This window comes from Ctenopharyngodon idella, chromosome 11 (genome assembly GCF_019924925.1).
Source record: "Ctenopharyngodon idella isolate HZGC_01 chromosome 11, HZGC01, whole genome shotgun sequence".
NCBI classification, from domain to species: domain Eukaryota; kingdom Metazoa; phylum Chordata; class Actinopteri; order Cypriniformes; family Xenocyprididae; genus Ctenopharyngodon; species Ctenopharyngodon idella.
In genome coordinates, this window is record NC_067230.1 from 14,651,835 (window position 1) to 14,669,320 (window position 17,486).

Below are 17,486 nucleotides of genomic sequence, written 5' to 3' on the forward strand. Positions count from 1 at the left end.
CTCCGCCGGTTACCATGGTGAATCTTCTTAGGGGCGTGACTTTAGCTCTCTCACGTGACTCTTCCAACAGCGATTCCTCCAGAGTAGCTCGCTCGCGTCGTGGCTTGCGCTGAAAGATGGCCGCGGTGGAGCAGCGCCCGCCCGTGCGGGAGGGAATGCGGATCGCGGTGCTGTGCCTGTTCTGGTACACCGTCAGCTCGGGTGGCAACGTGATTAATAAAATCATCCTCAACGGCTTCCCCTATCCGGTCACGGTCTCTCTTTTCCATATCCTTTCTATCATCGTGTTTCTCCCGCCGCTGCTACGAGCCTGGGGCGTCCCGCGAGTGGAGGTACCGGCCCGCTACTACCGCTGGTACATTCTGCCGCTCGCCTTCGGGAAATACTTCGCCTCCGTCTCGGCCCATTTCAGCATATGGAAGGTTCCGGTGTCGTACGCGCACACCGGTAAGTGGCTTTCTGTTATTCATATCGGCTTTGTATAACAGGCCTTATTATTTAAAATCAATGAAAGTGAACCTGATCGGATGTGTCGATTCGGCTCGGTTCGTTTAAACCCGTCAACGTGCGTTATTGTTGTCTCGCTGTCTGTCATTAACCCTAACCACAGCTGGGGAGCTAGTAATCTGCGTTCCCCAGACATTTAAACGTCCACTTTCATCCACACATAAAGAAACAAAGTGTAATGGGGATTTAATAACTCATCGGTAATTGCTTTACGTCCGAGATTTGATAACATTACACTTTACCGAAGTAATTTATGAAGTACGTCACTTCCGCACTCTTAATACATACTGCCACATCATCCACCTGCGTGGCTATACAAACTAGTTTGGAAAGCTATAATTCCTTTTTATATGAGATAAGTGGCCCCATTATTATCAAACCCTGCTGTAGAAACCATGATATATGTATAAAAACACTTTGAAATGACATGAAATGATTTCTTATCTTACAAACTCGCCATTCAGAAAAGTATTGAGAGCTTAGTAGTTATTTTAAATTTGACAGTATTGATAGTGTCTATATATCAGCATATACATTTTATGAGCTCTTCGACATTGTCATTTTTATCTAATTGTCTTGACCAGTGTCGTCTTGTGACTTTTGCAATGTTCGGCTCCATTAGATTCCTCAATTATAATAATTTTGGGGGAAAAAAACATGAAGTGATAGTGAATTTTTATTCACATAACTTATGTGAACACCTATGACTTTCCCTGATCCTAAATGAGTTTTTCCAGTTGTTTGTGGTTAACATTTTAGAGCATAACAAGAAAAACAGAAAATATTAGTACGTTTGCCAAGTCATCACAAATCTGGTTTTGTTTATGTAAACTGGTGTGAAAAAAATAAAAGAATTTAGCATAAGGCTGCAACTTTTTTATAACTTTCTCTTATCTGAAAGCAGGTATTAGTCTTATTGCTTCTGGGTTATTAACTCCTTACTGATTTAAGTGATTCTCTACTTGGTTGCTATTTATGCAGATTGTCTAGATTTAGTCTAGTCAGGTTTTCTATTTGAAAAATATTTGCTCACTTTAGTTTAGGGTCCAATTCTCACTATTAAGGACAACTTGTGCCTCAAACTCATAATTACTTCTCATTAATGGTTAATAACAATAATAGTTCAGTTTAGGTCAGATTAAAGGCACGATTATGTAATTTTTTGCCACTAGAGGTCGCTTATTCAAAACAAAGGCATAGCTTGATGATGCCTTGATTTTGTGGAAATCTTCACATCTACAGCCAGTGGAAATGGGACTCGGGAAGAAATCATATTCATGGATGAGCTAATGTATTAAAGGGATAGTTCACCCAAAAATGAAAATTCTGTCATCATTTACTCACCCTCAAGTTGTTCCAAACCTGTATAAATTTCTTTGTTCTGCTGAACACAAATGAAGGTATTTTGATAAGTTTGTAACCAGGCCACTTTGGGGCACCATTGACTTCCATAGTAGGGAAAAAAATACTATGGAAGTCAATGGTGCCGGTTTCCCACATTCTTCAAAATATCTTTGTTTGTGTTCAACAGAACAAAGAAATTTATACAGGTTTGGAACAACTTGAGGGTGAGTAAATGATGACAGAATTTTCATTTTTAGGTGAACTATACTTTTAAAGATTTATTAACATTACTGTAGTATGAAGCAGGGTGTGGCTGAAAGCCGTTGGAGCAGAACGAGGCCGCTGGAGCGATTGCTAATGAGAGACGAGCACGACAGCTCGAGAGCAACGGGACTTTTATTATGCCGCAGATGACTTCCGGTCATGAGTATGTGGGGTAAAGCAGCGCTGTTTCATTATATTAGATGCATTTGTGTGTTGAAAGTTGTTATAATGCTACTCTGCGCGTTCACTCGGCGGCTACTATGTGACACTTGTTGCACACTGCAGTAAGCTAGATTGATATTAGGCATGGCAAAATATGGTACTCGCACTAAATCAAGAAAACGAGATTTAAACAATAAGACTGTGTTGAGCTAGCCTATATAACAATGATTAGTTTTCTGTCGATGTATGTATCCAAACAGTTGCTCACCTGTCTAATAAAACATATAATATATTAAAGCATTTTTGGTGTTTCCATGGTTTCTACAAAATAATCAAGGGTAACGTGGGTATTATGTCATTGATAGGCGACGCACGGTCCGTGTCGTGGTTAAAATTGCTTATTTCTCTGGATTTAAACATTCTTGGAAACATTTGGGATAATGTAAGTACACAAATCAACAAAATATATAACACTGTTCTAGTGGTTTTTGGATATTTTAATCCGAAAATCTTACATATTGTGCCTTCAAGGGATGTAGAATATGGTCATGCAGAATAAGGCATTAATATGTGCATTATAAGTCTACTAATAAACAGCCAATATCCTAGTAATGTGCCTGTCAATAGTGAGAAATGGACCCTAAACTGTAAAGCATTAGTGCAGGAATCAGCAGGGAGAGTGTGAGTGTTGTTTCTGAGGACTCGACTGCAGCTGAGATGTTTCAAACACCAGGTGCAATCACAAGACTTTACAGAAGAACATGTGACGAGACTAATGGCTGATGTTATTAGATGAGTGAATGCATGTCTTCTTTTCATTCCCTACTTCCTAGTGAAGGCCACCATGCCCATCTGGGTGGTTCTGCTGTCACGGATTATCATGAAAGAGAAGCAAACCACAAAGGTCCGACTTCATCTAAACATAGCTAGAAATAAGTCATGTATTTACTGAATTTATAATGGTTTTAATAGTCACTGATTGTGTCTTAGTCATCCAATACTGAAGTTTGGATTGTTTATTTGCATATTTGACGAGTTTGGCTTTTTCCCACCAGGTTTATGTGTCTCTGATCCCCATCATTGGAGGTGTCCTGTTGGCCACTGTCACTGAATTGTCCTTTGACGTCTCTGGATTGATCAGCGCTCTGGCAGCGACGCTCTGCTTCTCTTTACAGAACATATTCTCCAAAAAGGTTCCTATTTCTATCAGGTGATTTCTTTAAATTACAAAAAGTCTGGTATGAGTTTCTGTATGAAATGATTTTTGTGGTTGTTTCAGGTCTTGCGTGACACAAGGATTCACCACCTCCATTTACTGAACATCCTGGGCTTCAATGCACTTTTGTATATGCTGCCTACATGGATTTTAGTGGACCTCTCCTCCTTCCTGATGGATGGAGACCTGGTAAATATGTTTTGAATAATTTTTTTTATGAGTATGAGGTAAGAGGGTGTTTATGTGTAAATCTGTTCAGTTCATATCTGTCCCAAAATCAAAAGAAAAAAAGGTTTTACATCTAGATTTTTGGCATTGTCCTCCCAACCCATTGTAATACAGTAATGAAATAATGGGTTCTGTTCGGACATAATGATTTGAATGTAATAATTTTATTTGTATTTAATTTTAATTCAGTAAAACTAATTGTACTTTACAAATTTGATTTTTTTACAATTAAATATGTCAATATTTTTTATCATTACATTAGACAAATGGGGAAGGTGGTGGTGTATTTAATTATGATTGAAAATAATATCACAGAAAAATATTATTTTATTCAAAATGTATACAGTGTTCATACAGTGTTTTTTGTCAGTAATATTTATTATTATTATTATTATTATTATTTGACATTGTTTTGTTCAGCAAGGTTGCATTAAATTAAGCGACACTTATGTTCCATTTTAGATAAATGCTTAAAAAAAAGTATCATATTATATTCACAGTAATTAAGCAGCACTACTGTTTTCAGCATTAATAATAATAATTGTTTCTTGAGCAGCAAATCAGCATATTAGAATGATTTCTGAAGGATCACATGACTGGAGTAATGATGCTGAAAATTCAGCTTTGCCGTCACAAGAATAAATTACATTTGAAAAAATAGTTATTTTAAGTTGTAATAATATTTCTCAATATTACTGTGTGAATAAATACATACAGACTTGGAGACTTTTTTTAAAAAAACATTTTAAAAAAATCCTACTGGACCCAAACTTTTGCACAAAATTTATTTACATCATGTGTACACTTTGTTGTTATAATGAGGGGATTTTTGAGCGTGCAGAACTCAGCAATTGTGTTCAAGAGATCAACAGACATGTCTGTGATTGGCTACATTGCTCACCGCTGCAAAAAAACACGTTGTAAACAGAAACCTTTGCACTTTCCAGAGGGCAAACACAAATACGCACTAGTGCGTTTGCCAAATCTGTTTTGCCAATATGCTATTTTTACAAAGAAAACTGATCTTAGATCAGCAGTTATGGCTGCTTTTTCCTTCTTAAAGCAGTGAGAAGCAGCAGCAGTCAGGGGAATGCTAACACCTATGCTTGCACTCTGTAAATTTTTATTTTATTTTAGTGGTTCTTGTTGCTTTGTGCAATAGATGAATAAAAGTTTTCAGATATTTTATTTTTAGATATTTACAATTTGCTGGAGTAACGCAAATCATTTTTTTTCTTCCACAACCCACACACATGAATGTTTTACCACCCGTGCTCGCCCATCAAATCCGGCGCTGCGCTCTGTTGCGTCGGGTCCCGCAGGTGAATCACTGTGATTCTCTTAACTCATCACGCCCACACTCATTTTCTCTGTTCTCTTCTACAGATGGAGGTTTCCAACTGGACGGGAACAATTGTGCTGCTCCTCATCAGTGGTGTCTGCAACTTTGCACAAAACATGATTGCTTTCAGCGTGCTGAACCTGGTCAGCCCACTCAGTTACGCAGTAGCCAACGCAACAAAGAGGATCATGGTCATCAGCATATCCCTACTGATGCTCAGGAACCCCGTCAGCACCACTAACATCATTGGCATGATGACAGCAATACTAGGTGTCTTCCTCTATAATAAGGTAATTTCCTTTTTTAGGCATATCCATTGCTTGAAGTGGGCCGGTATGCAGTATTTTAATCTATAGCGTACCCATATAGCATTCTCACATGTTGCCGGTGCTCTGACTGCCCACACCGAAACATAGAATTATATACATTGCATGTTCTGAGCTTTTATAAGCCATACGAACTGAACAGACCAATTATCTGTGCTATATAACTCAAGCCCAATTTTTTAATTTTGCATGAGGGGTGCACGAATCACAGTAGGCACATTCACCATTGCCCTCCAAAAGTGTGATGAGATTTGCGCGAGCCGTTATTGCGATGCTGATGATAAAATGTGTGACCAATTTGAATTCTGTTGAGAATGAGCCACTTTCAAAAGCTATGGAGAAAGTCAAACATGATCTAAAACAGCAGCATAAATTAAAAAGAAAACATCTTGCACCAGCATAAATTAGAAAGCTTTTTAAACTACTCATGACCATCTTTACTAGAATTTATTGTGTTCTATAGTATTTATTGTGGTGAATTTCGACTAACTTGAATTATTGACAAAACAATTGGTTTTTCCCATGTGTAAAATGTTTTCTGCTAATAATGACAGATATTAGGAAAAAACTGGCTTTCAGATATTCCAAGAGATTACAGGAAATTAACAAAATTTTAAGTAAACTTGGTTTGACTTCCCATTGCACTTTGCAAACAAGTAATTGTTAACTAGGGGCCAGTTGTTCAAAAGTAATCTGATGGGATTTCGGCTATCGGATTGGATCAAATCTTGAAAATGGGTTGTTTGAAAGGAAAAAAGGATTCTGAAATCAGATTAGATCACAAAATCCAGTCTTGGTTTTGATCTGGATAAAATCATCAGTTTGTGTTGTTCAAAACTTTTTAGTAAGATTGGGATAAATTTTATGATCCAAAAAATCTGGATTATACCGATCGCATCAGAAGGGTGGATTTCAGGAACAAAAATGTAATAAAACTTTAAAACTGTCAACAAATAAACATTTTTATCATGTAATCTGCATACACACTTTTTTATTTTGCTCTTGATTAGTTTAACTGTTAAAGTAATAAATTAGAAGTAGGCATTAGGCTACATATTTAGCCTTTCGATAACCTACTGTAAAGTAAAAAGAGATTTTGGTGCCATAAAATAATCCCCAAACAGCTGTAAATATATATAAAAAAATTATATTTTATTCAAAGTGCTTTTTTTATCACTGTTTGTAAACTACATTGGCACAATCATGAGATGAACCAGTCAAAAGTTATTTGCAAGCGAACTTTTCTGAGAGAATGCAGGGTGATCCAGTCTAATTTTGCTTTGAAATACAAGCACAAAATTAAGATATATTACCTGATCCTGGATAGCAAAACATGGGATTTTCAAATCCAGATCATTCTGATCCAGATTAAACTTTTTGAACAACTGGCCCTAGGCTATTACTTTATTGCAGTTACGCATGTTATCAACCAACTTTGCATGTGTGGGTGATACCACAAAAGGCCATTTTGCAAAAATAAACAAACAAACAAATAAATAAACCTCACGAGGATACCAGCACTTTTTTCTCTCACTTCAAGCACTGGGCAAATCATCACACAAACGATGTTGCAAAGCAAAAAATGATGTCAAATGAAATGGAATCCTTTTTTCTTCACCAGGCGAAGTATGACTCCAACCGGGAGGCCAAAAAGACACCGCTGCCAGTTTCAACACAGGATATGGTGTCATTCGACAAGCCCCAGTCCAACGGCACCGGGCCCTTCACACACAGCTCAGACTTTCAGTACGGTCGGAGCACAGTACTCACCGACCACTTTCAGTACAGCCGACAGGCCTACACAACGAATTACAGCTCCAATCAGTATGTTGTGTGAGTGGAGCACTTCGGAGGACTCTATAGACTGTTCCCAGACTCCCGTGCTTCAGAGGATGCATCTTTCATACGAACAAGGAAGTGTCGAATTGACTGGAAAAGGAATGTTTACTCACAGAATCCTACTGCTTTTTCTTTTTTCTTTTTTTTTTTTCCCCCACAGGCCTGTTATTTATTTCATTACAAACCTTATGTTGTGTTTTCACATTTATTTTATGAGGAAATTCTCGGTGGTATGTGTAGGCTATAGGAAGGTGCTGGGAACTTTTTTGATTATTTTTGCACAGCATGCATTTTAATGCATTTCAGAATGTAGCGTCTTCATCGCCATCATGCTACTGCGAGTGAGGGACAGACAGACAAGCAGTCATATAACATACACTGGGTCACTGCATATACAACTGCATCAGGGTATTAGTCAATGTTCTTATTTTGCTTTTTATTTGTAAATATTTTATTTATTTTTATAGAGGAAGGTGCATTGGTTGACCATATCATGGACTGAAAACACCCCTTTGAATTTTTGAATGTTTTCTGAGAGAATCACTTTTTTCCCTCCTGAGGTGTTTAAATCAGACAGAGGTCACTGTACAAGATCACTTGAATCATGGTATACATTCATATGCATGATTATTATTATTTTATGTATCTTTACTTTTTGTACTGAAGGGGACTTGTCAGATACAATGGCCATAACTTATAGGTCAGTTTAATTAATATTGGATGAGAAGGTTCGTAGAACACTTTATTTATTTTTTCTTTTTTTCTTTCTGGAAGTTGACATTCTTTACAGTTAAATTTGTTTAAATTCCTCAAACTGCAGTCTAATAAAAAGTCTGAGGACAGTGTTTAACTCCAATATTCCTTTCGATCATGACAGCTGGAGGACTTTCAAGCCCTGTAAAACCTCAATCTGTGGACAAACTTTTATGGTAAATTTGGTAAAAATGTGTTAAACAAAGGTGAAGTACTCTCAGCTCTATTAGTAGCTGAAAGCATTAATAAACTAGCCAGAATATTTCATGAAAAGGTGGGTTATTTCATAACTTTTTGATTTGGAGACTTCTTATGGGCCTGCTTTTTGGTTATAACTGAACCATTATCGTCTTTGTTCCTAAAGTTATACCAGTTTTAGCTAAATGTGTGAGGTGGTATTTTAGTTTAATATTTGTAAGCTAGATGTTTTTTCTCTCTCTCTTCCTCCATTTCTATGTCGTGTCTTGCTGCTGGAAAGTTAGACACATTTTTGGCAAAAAGCATGCACATTCTTGCATAACTGCAAAGAGAAAAGAACTTGGAGAGTTCTTTTTAAAATATATATATTTTAAGTGTTATGGATTTTAAAAGGCATCATGACTTTTTTTGTCGTGACTTTTGAAAGACAAGGTTCACGTGACATTCTGTCTTTATGTCTCTTTATATATTGTGAATTTAGAGGATCAGTTCAGGCAGATGAAGTGGTTCATTAATTGATACTGTAACTTCAGCTGCCAAAAAAATGAAAGGCTGTGGCTGTGGTCTCTTCCCTCTGTCTGTTTTTTTTTATTGATTCACACCTTTTGCTCTTTCATTGTGAAATCACTAGAGGTGTGCAAATTTCTTCTCAGTGCCGATTTTCTTTTCGTTTCCCCAATTCTTAGAGTTTTTAGGTGATTGGTTGTAAATGTACAAGAAATACTGGGGCTGACACAACATAGTTCTTAAGATGTGAGTTAGCACTGGATTCTCAATGTCTCAAACTGAGTCTTGGAAAACATAACTTTTTGATTTTTGTGTTGTATTACACAGTAAATAATTGTAAACTGAGCCTAAACCTTGGAAATATTCAGCTCAACAGAACCAATATTACAGTGTCTTTACTTTCCCATTCAGAATATAATGCACTACTGTAGTATTTGATGCGTTTTCAGTCCGCTTCAGAATATTTAAGCTCTTAGACCTTTTTCCCTGGGAGACTCATATGTGTCTCTATAATCTGACAGTCATGTTGAGTCCAGTTTAGTTTCGGTTTGTTTTTTCTATGGTGTGGAAATGCATTGTCACACTTTCCGTGTTAAGATAGTTTCACCTTCAGCCAGTGTTTTATATGATTTGATTTTAAGATGCCTTGGTACAGTTAATGTTGCATTTTTTTTTTTCTTGTCAACTTAAAGGTTATAAGATGACTTATTTTTAAATGTGAAAATAAAAAAAGATGAATTGATAAAGTCTTGCTGTCGTATTTGTTTAGGGCTTTGTAAAGCAGAATCCTAAAACTTTTTGTTTGGTCTTATGAACACCACTGTAGGCAGAAAATTGTACAAGCATGAAAATAGCATTGTCCCTTTTTGTTTATAATGAATTAGCTACACTGTTTTTAAAATCTCATACAAAGAATCACATATTTGGGGGTTTGAATTTGAATTCTCAAATGTAGTTCAAGAAACTCAAGTTAAAAAATTCGAACTGCTTTACACAGGCTAATATTCCTAATTATGTTGAATGTTTAATGACTTTGAGATTGCATTATTTTAGTAGTTGTGTTTGCTCTGTTTTTTATTTTTTATTTTATATCCTTATTTTACTCTAAAACTGTTGGGTCAGAGACCATAAAGTAAGTGTGTGTGTGTGTGTGTGTGTGTGTACAGGTTTATATTACATATTACTATTACAAGGATAGTAAAACCTGAGATCACCTGCATTACCAGCCAGCAGTCCCCATGGGGGAAATTAATTAATAAACATACTAAATTATGTTTTTTTTTAAATGTAAAAATGCCAAACGTTTTCTGTGATGGTATGTTTAGGGGTAGGGTTAGGGGATATAATATACAGTTTGTATAAAAACCATTACGTCTATGGAGAGTCCCTACAAGGATAGTGAACCAGACTGCGTGTGTGCGCCAAATCCTTCTCACCTATTAATCTGTGAATGTATAATATATATATGTATATATATATATATATATATATATAATATATATTGCCAAAAGTATTGGGACACCCCTCCAAATAATTGAATTCAGGTGTTCCAATCACTTCCATGGCCACAGGTGTATGAAATCAAGCACCTAGGCATGCAGACTGCTTCTACAAACATTTGTGAAAGAATGGGTCGCTCTCAGGAGCTCAGTGAATTCAAGCGTGGTACCGTGATAGGTTGCCACCTGTGCAATAAGTCCATTCGTGAAATTTCCTCACTACTAAATATTCTGCGGTCAACTGTTAGTGCTATCATAACAAAGTGGAAGCAATTGGGAACAACAGAAACTCAGCCACGAAGTGGTAGGCCACGTAAAATCACAGAGCGGGGTCAGTGCATGCTGAGGCTCACAGTGCGCAGAAGTTGCCAACTTTCTGCAGAGTCAATAGCTACAGACCTCCAAACTTCGTGGGTTTCCATGGCCGAGCAGCTGCATCCAAGTGCAATGCAAAGTGTCGGATTCAGTGGTGTAAAGCACGACAACACTGGACTCTAGAGCAGTGGAGACGTGTACTCTGGAGTGACCAATCACGCTTCTCTGTCTGGCAATCAGGCTGGAAATCTGGGTCAGGCTTTCTGGGATGGCCCTTAAATGATTCAGGTCATACTGAGAAGGGAGAGGTTATTATGTGAGTATTGGTGACCATAAGTCTGAGTGGACATCCATGACATGCAGAGTCCCTCAAGGCTCAATACTTGCACCGCTCCTGTTCAACACATATATGTTGCCACTGAGCCTAATAATTGAAAAATTGGATCCGCCAAAACTTCCTTCAGTTAAACAAAGACAAAACTGAAGTCATTGCATTTGGAAACAAAGATAAAGTTCCCAAAGTGAACGCATACCTTCACTCTAGCGGTCAAACAACTAAAACTCAAGTCAGGAATCTTGGTGTGATTTTGCAGTCAGACCTGAGTTTCAGTAGCCATGTAAAAGCAATAACTAAATCAGCATATTATCATCTCAAAAATATTGCAAGAATTAGATGCTTTGTCTCCAGTCAAGACTTAGAGAATCTTGTTCATGCTTTCATCACCAACAGGGGGGGCTATTGTAATGACTCCTCACCGGCCTTCCCAAAAAGACCATAAGACAGCTGCAGCTCGTACAGAGCGCTGAGCAGAACCAGAAAATATGAACACATCACACCAGTCCTCAGGTCCTTGCACGGGCTTCCAGTTGCATTTAGAATTGATTTTAAAGTACTGTTACTTGTTTATAAACCACTCAATGGCCTAGGACCTCAATACATTGCAGATATGCAAATATAAACAGATCATCTGGATCAAGTCAATTAGAAATACCAAGGGTTCACTCAAAAGAAGGAGAGTCTGCTTTTAGCCATTATTCCAGCCGCAGCTTCCAGAGGAGATCAGATGTGCTCCAACAGTATTCACATTCAAATCCAGACTCAAAACACATCTGTTTAGCTGTGCATTTACTGAATGAGCACTGTGCTATGTCTGAACTGAGTGCACTTTATTTTATATGTATCATCCTTTTATTGTTTTAATTCTTTTTATTGTTTTTATTTAATTTTTTAATGCCTATTATATCATTCTTTTATGCATCCTCTTTTTATTTCTGACTATTTTAATGCATTTTAAATATTGCTGTCTAGTTGAAAGAGCTGGGAGAATTATTAAGCATGCATTTGTTATCCCTGGATGGAGGTAGATCCAGGAAGATTTGTCTGTAAGGGTACTGTTTTAACGCACAGCTACCTGACAAATATTTTTACAGTTATCCCTCCGCGTGAGGAAGACCCAATTAGATCCGCTCTGATGGAAAACAAAATTGAGTTAGCCCTGGTGGTTTAAACACATACACATGACAAATATTCTGAATGAAACTCCTTGACTCCATCTAGATATAGGGGTATTCTCTGTTTTTATTGTTATTTTTATTTCTTATGCATTCCATTTTTATTCTTATGTATTTGTTTCCTTTTTATGTAAAGTACTTTGAATTACCATTGTGTATGAAATGTGTCCTAACTACCGTATCACACCTCAATAGCAGCACAAATTTTTGCATTACATCATCAACACAATACATTGTACTTAATAATAATTATTATTATTCAGTCAAAGTTTGAACAAATTTTTATATACTTGCACTAGCATATTGTATATGACAATTTAGTTCAAACTTTGACCTGTGGAGGGCAGTAATACACTCAGCAGCGTCTACACTGCCGGAATTCTAATAGAGAAGAAGAAGAAGAAGAGAGCTAGTTCAAGAGGAGCGTCTATGGTTAAAACGTATATCATTTTTAATATTTTATAGAAAATGACAGATCGTTTCACTAGGTAAGACCCTTATTCCTCGTCTGGTATCGTTTAAAGCCCTTTGAAGCTGCACTGAAACTATAATTTTGACCTTCAACCGTTTGGAGGCCATTGAAGTCCATTATAAGGAGAATAATCCTGGATTGTTTTCATCAAAAGCCTTAATTTCTTTTCGACTGAAGAAAGAAGGACATGGACATCTTGGATGACTTGGGGGTGAATAAATTATCAGGAAATTTTTATTTGAAAGTGAACTAATCCTTTAAGTATTAAATAATATATATTTTTTTTAATTAAAAGATAATTTATGCAGATAAATGTAGACAACAAAGTGCATTTGACACGATTTGAAGCCTATACAGCAACAAAAAAATAGTTATAACAATATAAAACATTGCTAAAACAATTTTTAATATAATATAATATAATAAGATTATTAAATCAACAACACTATTTGAATCATATCAAGTGACCGTTAATTCATTTTTTCATGTTTAAATTTCAACCGTTCGTCTTCCACATCCAGAGTTACAGCTGCATGCGCTGAAGATGAGTTTGGACAAAAAAACACGAAAAAATAGGGGAAAACGACGTCAAATGTATGTATATTGTAGACTATTTATAACGTATTACAGCCCAACCCGTGTTTTTGCAGGAAGCCTTAATGTGCCAACGTTATGGCCGCTGAGATTCGGTTTCAGAAGTCGTTGAACTGTAGGCTAGATTAACAGCGACACAGCTTAATAGGATTATTACACTTAAAAAGCCGATTATTTAATAATATTAATAATAAAAAACATCGTTATCCAACTATGATCGCAATTTCCATTTAACTCTATTGGTAACGACGGAACTTGCGACCATATTTGGCTTTGGGAAACGCGCCTCAGTATCGACGAATGAGTGAAGGAGTCGCGCTGCACATTCACTCTCTGACAGTAGATGGCGCTGATTGTCAGCTATCTAACAATGAACGGTTGTATTTTTATTAATCAAATGTAGCCATTGCTCATTGTTAGTTAATGTTAGCCAACTAAATGAATTGACTGGAATCTTATTGTAAAAGTGTTGTTCTTTATTTTTGTATTTTTTATTTTACACTGTTTGAAACAATTGTTTGCTTTATACATTTTTTTATACTTAAATGTTCATAGTTCTTTTTATTATAAATGTTAGGAGGACAAAACTTCATTCTAACCTATTTCAATATTGTGATACCATGTAAGCTACACTCTCAGAAAAAAAGGGTACAAAAGCTGTCAATGGGACGGTACACTTTAAAAATGTTCTAATATGAGGTACTAATATGCACTCTTTAGGTACAAAGGTGTACCTTTTGAAAGAGTACCACCCCAGTGACAGCTTTTGTACCTTTTTTTCTGAGAGTGTACCATGATAAAAGCTTCAGCAATTATCATTAAATGAAAATTAGATACCGTCACATGCCACACACAGTTTAAACCAAAGTAGGACTATCAATAATTACATAATTATTAAAATCAGTTTGAAGAAGAAATATTTAAAATATGCTCCTTGGGAGAAAAGTAAGCACCAAGCCCAGAATTGCATGTACTCAGAGAATCATATTTTATTTATATTTTTAGATTAGAGCTCGAGTTGCAGGAGCGTTTGAGGAAAGAGGAAGTTGAGTTTCAGAAAAGGATGAAAGCAACAGATGAAGAAAAGCAGGTGGTAATACGAAAAAACAGCAACAACAATATTCACATTTTAGCTGTTCCAGTTTAAATGAGTGTAATGCTTTTGTGCTCCGTCCTCTGTGTGTGTTGTCAGAAGTACGAGAGGAAAGCGGAACAGCTGAGAGAGAGGATAGAGAGAATAAAAATAGAAAAGGAAGAGAGAAGAAGGATGGAGGCGCAAGTAAGGCAACATTCTGAAACAACTCCATAGATATGAATGGATAATGTGTAAACTGACTTTAATATCATCTGCAAGCCCCTTTTTGTCTTTCTCCCCATGCAGCAAGATGAAGCCCATGAAGAAGCCCTGAGGAAAATAAATTTCCTCCCTCCAACCATTAAATAAATGAATAAATGGTGCTTCATGTGATAATTTATATTGTTATTATTATTATTATTTTACTAAACTAGTAATTCATATTAATAATCTTATCTGATAACAGAAGGCTACATAAACAGAATTTATTTAAGTGTTAGCTCAAGTGAAAAAAATCCCTGCAAAATCAGGTTACCACAGTGTGTTCTGAACAGATTATCTATAACAGTTGGGTTCATAAGTTATAAATAATTGATCTAAGATGAGATATCAACAGGGCTGGGAAGGTTACTTTTAAAATGTATTTGAATCGAATTGAATTGAATCTGAATTGCGAGAAAAGATGTCAGAATTGTGATATAAACTCGCAATTTTCTAGAAAAAAAGTCTGAATTGCGAGAAAAGATGTCAGAATTATGATATAAACTCGCAATTTTCTAGAAAAAAAGTCAGAATTGCGAGAAAAGATGTCAGAATTTATATAAACTCGCAGTTTTCTAGAAAAAAGTCAGAATTGCGAGAAAAGATGTCAGAATTGTGAGATATAGACTTGCAATTGCAAGAAAAAAGTCAGAATTTCAATTTTATATGATGCAATTCTGACTTTATAACTTGCAATTGTGAGTTTATGTCTCGCAATTCTGAGAAAAAAGTCAGAATTGTGAGATAAAAAGTCGCAATTACCTTTTTTTTACAATTACAAAGGACTCACAAACAACTATTGCAAAACATGAAAATAGTCATGGATCATCCAGTTGACAGACCGTTAAGATTCAGTATGTACATTTTTGAATGGGGCAATTTTTATAAATTCAGTCATTTAGTCTTCTGGAGTATATGTAAACATCTGTTATGTGAAATAGATTATTAAGGGCAGTACTAAATAAAAATAACATGCAATTTTTATGATCCCTCTTATTTTGTTAAAATTATTAAAATGTTGCATATTCTGCAAGGGGTATGAAACTTATGAGCAGATAGCTTAGGATGCTTTTGCAGTGTCAGAGCCAGAGAATCAACAATTGCTGTTTACATGAATTGCCCGTCACAGTTTACATTAATGTTTAAATGAAATAAATGACATTAAAATTCAAAGTAATCACTTTGGTAATCTAAAATACTTTTCGGATCTAACTGTAATTTGATTACCACCCATTTAAAATGTAACTGTAATGAAATACAGTTACTCAAATTTTGTATTTTAAATACGTAACTAAGTTACATCTATTTCGTTACTCCCCAACCCTGGATATCAATCTGAACAAGTACACATCAAAATTAAATATTTTGGAAGTATTGAACCCAACTGTTACAGGTATAATATAAAGACCATCTGTTTCAAGATAATTTATTAATTAGAACAAAGAATGCTGCAACATATCAAAAATGTTCACTAAATCTGTAAAATTGAAAAATGACTGAAAACATTGCCAGGGTCCAAGCCAATCACAGCCAACAGCTCCGTCAATATTTGTGTTATTCAGTTATACACCTATCTGACCGACAGAGGGAGACAAAGCTCCGTCTGGCTCAAGATCAGTGATTCGATGGGAGAGTCACTGTCAACCCCACAAACCCCACACACTGAGGCAATCATTTTATTTTATTTTTTTTAATAAATTATATATATATAAAAAATGTATATTAAAGTATTAAAATTAAAATAAACCAATAAATAGAGACTTGGTACGTTCCTATGCAAGACAATATTTCTCATGTTTGCAAATGGAAAGACATGGTTTTTATTTTAATGCGTTTCACAGCCTCATAAAACCAGTAGATAGGCCTATATGTAAATGCACGGTGGCCCAATGGATTTGTCTTCATTCATTTCTATTTTACTTCCTGCTGTAACAAGTGTGTTTGATCTGTCATCTGCGCTTCAGGAAACTGCTGCAGTCTGCCGCTCTGTTCAGCCGTACTCACATGACATGAAACTTTGGGGATAAAACACATGGTAAGGACACCTTGATCTTCTTTTTAGCAAAACTACCATAAATGAGCATTTTCACAGCTCCCATTTAAGTATTAAGTGACTGCTGATTAAAGGTTTAGTTAATTCAGCCTATCATAAAATAGACAAACCTAAAACCGCTTCTCATGTATTAAATTATTTTCATTGTTGTTGTTGTTATTGGTAACACTTTAGTTTAGGGTCCAAATCTCACTATTAACTACTTGCTTATTAGCATGCATATTAGGATATTGTCTGTTTATTAATACTTATGAAGGACATATTAATGCATGACCTTATTCTACATCCCTTAATCCCTAAACTTAACTACCTTACTAACTAATAATAAGCAGTAATGAGGAGTTTATTGAGGCAAAAGTCATAGTTAATAGTGAGAAATGGACCCTAAACTAAAGTGTGACTTTATTATTATTATACTGTAAAAAAGAATTGTTGGTTCAACTTAAAAAAGTAAGTTACCTGCTTGCCTTAAAATTTTCAGTTCATTGAAATTAAAAATTTGAGTTAATACAATGAAGGCGATTGGTTTAATCAACAGAAACTCAAGATATTATGTTATCTGAACCACTATCTAATCTGATTTGACAAAAGAAAAAATGTTGTGATAACAAATCATGAAAATAATTTTTACAGTGTAGTATTCGTGTTAGTATTACTTAAAAAGGCAGCCCACTGTGCAAAGGCTGTGTCACACAGTGATCACCAGTATTTTTGTTGACCCCGAAATACTGCATGTGAGCTGTTGAGTTATTCAGAGATCTCTCTGTTTTGAGAAGCAGTGAGGAAACTCTAATCACAGTTTTTGTTAACATAAGATCATTTTAAACCTTTGGGTAATGTAATCCTGCGTTGTCTTGTTACATGTTGTTCATTCTTTTTTCACCTTTAGCAACTTTTCAGTGTTCTTTCAAAATGAGGATATATTGCTTTAGCCAAAGTTAAAAGAGGCACTTACATTAAAAAGCTGTTAAACAACAAAAAAATTGCTGTTTTCACAGCATATTTTAAAAGAAATACAA

The 17,486-nt window shown here is 35.7% G+C and overlaps 1 protein-coding gene and 1 long non-coding RNA gene across 3 annotated transcripts; both read left to right on the forward strand.

The window, feature by feature from the left end:
- Positions 1–43: 43 nt before the first annotated feature.
- On the forward strand, positions 44–9,432 carry LOC127522263 (solute carrier family 35 member E1-like). The gene is made up of 6 exons (XM_051912034.1): positions 44–447; positions 3,111–3,181; positions 3,333–3,470; positions 3,557–3,682; positions 5,108–5,353; positions 7,011–9,432. The coding sequence occupies exons 1-6, from the start codon at positions 117–119 to the stop codon at positions 7,224–7,226; spliced, it is 1,128 nt and encodes a 375-aa protein (XP_051767994.1). The 5' UTR covers positions 44–116; the 3' UTR covers positions 7,227–9,432.
- A 2,973-nt stretch (positions 9,433–12,405) lies between these two features.
- Positions 12,406–16,069, forward strand: LOC127522273 (uncharacterized). Of its 2 annotated transcripts, none has more exons than XR_007932553.1 (4): positions 12,406–12,695; positions 14,084–14,168; positions 14,271–14,357; positions 15,977–16,069. It is a non-coding gene; the product is annotated as an uncharacterized LOC127522273 (long non-coding RNA). The 2 variants fall into 2 exon arrangements; XR_007932552.1 differs by lacking the exon at positions 15,977–16,069 and adding an exon at positions 14,460–14,524.
- Positions 16,070–17,486: the final 1,417 nt, after the last annotated feature.